This window comes from Pneumocystis jirovecii, assembly GCF_001477535.1.
Source record: "Pneumocystis jirovecii RU7 chromosome Unknown supercont1.35, whole genome shotgun sequence".
NCBI classification, from domain to species: domain Eukaryota; kingdom Fungi; phylum Ascomycota; class Pneumocystomycetes; order Pneumocystales; family Pneumocystaceae; genus Pneumocystis; species Pneumocystis jirovecii.
The window spans coordinates 1-7,306 of record NW_017264809.1 but is presented as its reverse complement, the minus strand read 5'-3'; the positions used below and the strand labels follow the sequence as shown (position 1 = coordinate 7,306).

The 7,306-nt window shown below is 35.8% G+C and overlaps 2 protein-coding genes across 2 annotated transcripts; both read right to left on the bottom strand.

Annotated features, from left to right (window-relative positions):
- Nucleotides 1-491: 491 nt before the first annotated feature.
- T551_03707 (uncharacterized protein) lies at nucleotides 492-3,569 on the bottom strand (the record flags this gene model as incomplete). Its single annotated transcript, XM_018375970.1, has 1 exon — nucleotides 492-3,569. One exon carries the CDS (start codon nucleotides 3,567-3,569, stop codon nucleotides 492-494), a length of 3,078 nt encoding a protein of 1,025 aa, XP_018227820.1.
- Nucleotides 3,570-4,028: 459 nt separating this feature from the next.
- On the bottom strand, nucleotides 4,029-7,112 carry T551_03706 (uncharacterized protein; the record flags this gene model as incomplete). The annotated part of the gene is made up of 1 exon (XM_018375969.1): nucleotides 4,029-7,112. A coding segment is annotated over one exon (3,084 nt), but the record flags the coding sequence as incomplete, so codon positions are not given.
- Nucleotides 7,113-7,306: the final 194 nt, after the last annotated feature.

Sequence of the window (7,306 nt, the reverse complement as noted above, 5' to 3'; positions counted from 1 at the left end):
TCAATCTTGATCTCATTATATAGCAATGCTTAAATACACTATGGAAATCTTTCTAAACACTAATTTCTATCAATTCTTATATCTACGCCTCTGTCAACGCCTCTGTCAACGCCTCTGTCAACGTCTCTGTTAACGCTTCTGTCAACGCCTCTCTCAACGCTTTTATCAACGCTTGCAAACACCAACTCCACTCATCAACCCCCCCTCCCCCCATTGTTCTATCCCATCATCTCTCCATCACTGCATCTCACCTCGACTCCATGTGGGGTAAATCCGGGGTAGGCGCTGAATGCGCTGATAACGACATGGCACAACAAACAGCGGCCACTCATCCGGGCAATACATGCTATTTGCACTGGGAACACGCTACTTTATGTGTAATGCACTTTCAATTAATGCCGAAGAGATCATATCTACTCTTTCCCGCTCTATCCTGCCTTCTTATCTAGTAAATATACATGCTGCTCTTATATCCCATTCCCACTTTATATTTAAATCATGAATGAAATCATCATTGCTAATAACACCCCCCTCATCACATTCCACCCACTCATCCTCAGCCCCTCACTTGGCTTCACCTCACCTGCTTCATCCCCCTCTCCTGTCGTGCACTTCGTAGGCTTACACCGCCTCGTCGAAGTCAACGTTATTCTTGATGTGACTGTGGAAGTAGTCGTAGAAGTGCTAGTATGGGTCGATGTCTTTGTGACCCATGTGTCTGTCGTTTGCAGAGTTTGGCAGTCTGTTGCTTTTGGATCTGTAACGGTTGTTGTTGTCGTCGTTGTAGTTGTGGTTGTTGTTGTTACGTTTTTAGTTGTTGCTTCGTATGGTTTCACTTCCAGTGGTTTCAATCCATGACATTTACTCTCTATTGTTTCGCATGGATTGACACAGTCACACTCTTTTTTAAATCCACATCCCTTTAGTAAATCATGGCATATCTCTCTCAATTCTACATAGAGTCCAAATGCTTGTGCTACCAAATCAAATGCTTTTGCTTCGTCTTCTGTTACTTTCACTGTTGCATCTCTTCTTATAAGTCTAAACGGTTTTGTATCTTTTCCACTAGGTACGGCTGGTGCACTAGGCACAACTTCGTTTTCCGATTTATTGTTTTCTACTTTTTCTTTTGATAAAACAAGACTTGCTTTTTTCATTGCATCTTCTGCTTTTTTTTTGATATCCTCATATTCGCTAGTTTTCTTTTCCAGCTCTTTACTGGCCTCTGCAAGTTTTTTCTGTAATCCAGAACATTGCTTTTTTACTTGTTCTACTAATTTCTTGCAAAGCTCTTCCCTAACTTGATTATCCCCTTTACCATTTTCTTTGCACAAAGTTTCAAGCCCATTACTTGCATTCGCCCATTGTGTGCAGTATTTGTCAAGTTCATCCTTACATTTTTCTTTTGTGACCAAATGACCCTTTAATTGATCAACTACTTTCAATTCCAATTCCTTCTTTTCGGTGAATGATTTACACTCCTCACTAAGCTTTTCACACTCTCCGCCACCAGCAGTCGTTAGATTCTGGCAACTTGACATGAATTTTCTGCAATAAGGTTCCCAAGAATCACATGTTTCTTCCATTGTTTTTTCTCCTTTTGCTGCTTCTACAACATTACTTTTTTTCATACGTGCCTTCAATATAATACACTTAGATTTTACGCTTTTTGTAAGAATTTTGCAAGTAATATTCTGTGCTACACATGCAAGAGCAAACTGTGTTCTTCCTTTTCTGTTCCATTCATGACATTGTTCTCCCAAATTTTTTAAACATGAATCGAACTTATCCAAATCCTTCACCTTTCCTTCCAAGAACCTCTCTTCCAATTCTTCTGCAATATTTAGTCTATTGCAATGATGCTCTAGCGTATGACAAGGCCATTCAAGTTCCTCAAAATCTTGTTTTAGATCGTCGCATTTCTTTCGCAATTCTTTGCAATCCTTCTTCGTAGGAAAATCTCGTTTTTCATTCAAATCTTCCTGCAATAAGTTTGTCTTCATATCTAAATCATTTAATAATGTAACGGCCCCGTCTTTTGGTTGCGTGCACAAGACAAATAAGTGGTCGCTTTTTTCTTTCAGACCCAGACATACCTTTACTAGCTCCTTTTGAATATTAAGCAATGTATCATTTGTATCATGAAATTTCCCTTTCATTTTGTCTTGTAATGCTTGATTTGCTTGTGATTCAAGTCCTTTTTTATAACACGCTGCTTTTAAGTTATCACATTCTTTGTCAAGAGGACCTTGACCTTTAAAATAAAAACAGTCTGATAATAATCTTGTACAGTCTCTTTCAGTAAGAAATGTCTTTAATTCATGCCAAGTAACAATTTTATTTTGCTGAGTTATAAAAAGACGTTTGATTATTTTTTCAGAGACAATTCGAGCATGTTCTGTTAATTCTTGACCTAATTCATTACATTTTTTGGTTCCATTTGCATTAGCATCATTGTTATCTCCACATAAGCCCTTTAAAATTTTATGCTCTTTCAAATCTTTGCATTTTTCTTTAAGAACCTCTTTGCATTTTTCTTTATTATCACTTCTACTTGAGACACTTTGATGCTGAATTAACAATGCCAAGAGTGTAGTTACATCTTTTCTAGGAGGTCTTCTAATATGAATCCCTTCTTCTTCTGCTTTTTCATAGAGATTTTTTAGATTCACTTTTTCTGCCAATGTAGTTTCCGGTTTTGTAGGATCAAAATCTAAATTTGATGCAGTGTAAATAATATTTTTACATTTTTTTACTAGTTTTTTACAACCCGGGCTATATTTTCCTTTGCAACTTAAGTTGTAATAGTGACACTTTTCAAGCAAAAAATGACATTTCTTTTTTGACTCATCATCATCTTTTAGTCCTTCGATTTCTGTTTTAAGAGACTGGCAATTAGTGTCTTTCAACTGCAGTAGATTGGTACATGTCTCTTCTTGGTAAAAACATAATTTTGTTAATTCGTCACTTTCTTCAATTAATTCTAAGCAAACTTTTTTGAGTTCCTCTTTACATTTATTTTGATCTTCAAGACTTCCACTAAGTGCCCTTAAAAGTGCTTTTTCTGCCACTTCCTCACGCTTTTTTTGATAACACTTATTTCTTAAAGTGTTGCAATTTTCTGTAAGAACATTAGAACATGCTCCCTCCAAAAATAGGCATTCTTGTTCATTCTTTCTGCATTCATCGCCTGCTGGCGATGGTTTTGCCACTATAGTATCCAAAGCTGTTTTAAGTGTTGTACATTTTCCTGTAATTTTAGTTTTTAAATCTTTGCATTTCTTGTCTTTATTATTGCAGATATCTTTTAGTTTTTTGTCTACTTTTTCTAATTTTGCATCTACTTCCTTTAGTCCATTACAGTATTTTTCTAGAGTATCTTTGCATTTTTGAGTATCGTCATAACTTTTTCCTACAATTAAAGCCAAAAGATAGTCCTCATCATCATATACACTAGCTTTCTGCACTGCTTGTACCTGCCGCTTAACCGCCCGCGCCACCGCCCGCGCCAAGCTGTGCCTGACGGGGGTGGGTTTGCACTGTGGTGTGGCTTGAGTTTGAGTTTCCATTAGCGTATTTTGATTGAACGTGAGATGTTAGAACCATGTCTTCAAATTTGAGTATTAAATTATTTCTAATTAATTTTAAGGGTGTTCAAGTAAACTTAGTGATAAAACTTGTCAGAGAAGCAGTGTGTACCAAATACATTTAAAGGTGCCCGCTTTTAACGTGTAGTTGGCTACTTCGCGATATTTTAAATTTGTGTGGGGTAAATGCGGGGTAAATGTGGGGTAATAGTAAAATTTGAATAAATAAAAAGTAGAATGTAAAAGGACATAAATGAGAAATAAAGGTTATTTAGATAAAGAATAGTGGTCAATTAAATAAGGAACACGCGATTTCATGTGTAATGCACTTTCAATTGATGCTGAAGAGATGACTCAATCTACTTTACTCTTTCCTGTCCTACCCTGCTCGTTTATTTACTAAATATACATGCTTATCATTAAATCCTATTCATTTACTTTTTAAATCATTATTGAAATCATCATTGCTAATATCACCCCCCTCATCACGCTCCACCCACTCATCTTCAATCCCTCATTCGGTTTCACGTCTTCTGCATCATCCCCTGTCGTACACTTGGTTGGTTTGCATCGCCTCGTTGATGTCAATGTTATTTTTGATGTGATTGTAGATGTGATGGTAGATGTGCTTGTGTGTGTCGATGTCTGTGTAACCCATGTGTCTGTTGTCTGTAAGGATTTGCATTCTGTTGCCTTCGGATCGGTAACGGTTGTTGTTGTCGTTGTGGTCGTCGTTGTGCTTTCTGTGACTATTTCGTGCGACTTCACCTCCAGAGGCTTCAGATCACGACATGTCTTCTCAATCTTTTCACACACATCTTTTAAATCATCACAATCGTCTTTAATCCCGCAATCTGAGGCCAATTTCTCACATCTTTCTTTCAAGTCTACATATCTTCCAAACACTTCTGCTGTTAAGTCAAATGCTTTGGCTTCCAATTCTGTCACAGGTACATTTTTAACTTCTCTCCGTAGTATTTTCACATATTTTGTGGTATCTTTTTCATTTGAAACAGCATCCTTATCCTTGTTTTTGCTATTATTTTTCGATGTATTACTTTGGTTTTTCTTAACAAGTGATAAAATAAGGCTGGACTTGTTCATTGCTTTCTTTGCCTTTTCCTTAAGTCCCTCATATGTTTCAAAATCATCTTTTAGATCTTTTTCCTCATGCTTCAGTTCTGCTGGTAATACTTTGCACTGCTGTTCCACTTCTTCTACTAATTTTAGACAAAGCTTCTTTCTAACATTTTCATCATCCTTTTCAGTTTTATTTTTCGTATTATTTTTACATAAACTGCTGATTGATGCATTATTTACATTTTCCAATATTGTGCAATATCCTTTCAATGCAGGTTCGCATTTGTTTTTACTTAAATTCCCTCGAAGCTCTACTTTAAGAGCATCTTCTAAAACCTTTCTTCTATAAAATGGTTCGCAATATTTTTTAAGATTTTGACAGAAAGTTTTTCCTTTGTCAAGATCAGGACAATTGGGTAAAAATCTATCGCAGTATGGATGCCATGAAGGGCAAATATTTGATGCTGATTCTGTTTTTATTTTATTTTTTTCAAGGGAATCATTAATATCTGATGCTTGCATATTTTTTTCGAATACTTCACACCTATCTTTTACATCATCTACCATCAGCTTACACGTAGCGTTTTGGAAGACACATACAAAAGAGAAACGGTCATCTCCTCTTCTAGACCATTTATGGCATTTTCTCTTTAAATATTTCGTACAGTTTTCATGAGTTTTCAAAGTATCTTTGTGTTCATCCAATAAAATCTGTTTTAAAATTTCTGTAGTCCCTAAGCGATCACATTGCTGCTTTAACGTATGGCATGGCCATTGAATCTGATTCGAATCCTTTCCTAAATCTTGGCATTTTCTCCCTAATTCTTTGCAGTCTTTGTCTGTTGGAAAATCTCGCTTTTGATCCAATTGTTTACGTAGGAAAACAGTCCTCATTTGATGGTCATGTGTAAGTAACCGTGCTGCTTTTGCAGGCTGTACACACAGAACAAATAATTCATCGTTTGAGAAACTTCCTTTGTTTTCTTTTTTTAATTTCTCACATACTTTTACTAATTCTTGTTGAAATTTCTTAAGCCAATCTTTATTTGAACCACGCAATAACCCTCGCATATTTTTTTGCAGTACTTTATTTGCTCGCGCATCAAGCCCTCTTTTGTAACATGTTGCTCTTATATTTTTACATGCATTTTCACCACTTGGACAATTTTTTTCAAAATAGAAACAATAGGACTCTAATTTCGCACATTCTTCATTGCTAAGAAATGTTGGCAATCCTTCCCATCCAACAATTTCATTACTTCCTTTTGTTGGATCAAAAAGACGATTATTTATAAGCTTTAACGTGAGAACATCACATGTTTTTTTGATATCTTCTTTCAATTTTTCACATTTTTCTGTCCCAATTGCATTAGTATTGCCTTTATCATTACACAGATCATTTAAAGCTTCATGCTCTTTAGGACTTTTGCATTTTTTTCCAAGAATTTGTTTACATTTTTTTTCCATATCACTATCTTTTCCAACCAACAAAGCTAACAAAGCTGTCGCATCTCTTAGATGATTCTTTCCAATAAAAACTCCATCCTCCTCTACCTTCTTATAAAACTCTTCCAGTTCTATGTCCTCTGCTACTGTAGGCTCTGGCTTAGTCGGATCAAAATCGGGTCCTGGTGGTATATAAACAATATTTTGTTCTTGACATTTCTCTCCCAATTCAATACATTTAATTATGTCGTTATTTTCGCAATTTCCAATGTAAAAATAACACTGTTCAAGTAATGATAAACATTTTTCTTGCAATTTGTTTTTTCCATTGAGTGCTCCTTGAACATCTGTTTTGAGAGTATTACATTTTTTTTTTCCTTCTGCTACAAGATCCTTGCACGTTTCTTCCTGGTTCAGACACGAGTTCGTTAACTCGTCACTTTCCCTCCCTAAGACTGGGCAAACTTCTTTCAGTTTTTTTTCACATATCTTTGATTCATTAAGATCACTACGAAGTGCCCTCAAAAGAACTTCTTTCGCCACTTTATCACGCTTTTTTTGATAACACTTATTTCTCAAAGCATTGCAGTTATCTTTAAGTTCTATTGGACATGCTCCCTCCAAAAATAGGCATTGTTGTTCATTCGCACAGTCTGTATCTTCTAAATTTTTAATGTCTTTCTTAATAACTGTTTTGAGTTTTTCTTTGAATGTGTTACATTTTGTTTCAATTTTGGTTTTTAACACTGTACATTTGTTTTTCATTTTCCCATTTTCACATAAACCTTCCTGCTTTACATGAATTTTCTTTAAATCTAAACTTGAATCTTTTAATGTTTCACAGTATTTTTTCAATTTTTCTTCACATTTTTGTTCTTCCATTGCATCTTTTTTTAGAATTAAAGCTAAAAGAATTTCTTCTTCTTCATATAAACTAGCTCCTTGCGCTGCTGCAGCCCGCCGCTTAACCGCCCGCGCCACCGCCCGCGCCAAGCTGTGCCTGACGGGCGTGGGTTTGCGCTGTGGTGTGTGGTTGAGTTTGAGTTTCCATTAACGTGTTTCGGTTACATGTGAGGTGTTAGTCCCATGTCTTCAAATTTGAATATTAAATTATTTCTAATTAATTATAGAGTTTTCAAGTAAATTCTGTGATGAAACAGGTATAGTGTGTGCTGAAGTATATCTTTTAGTGT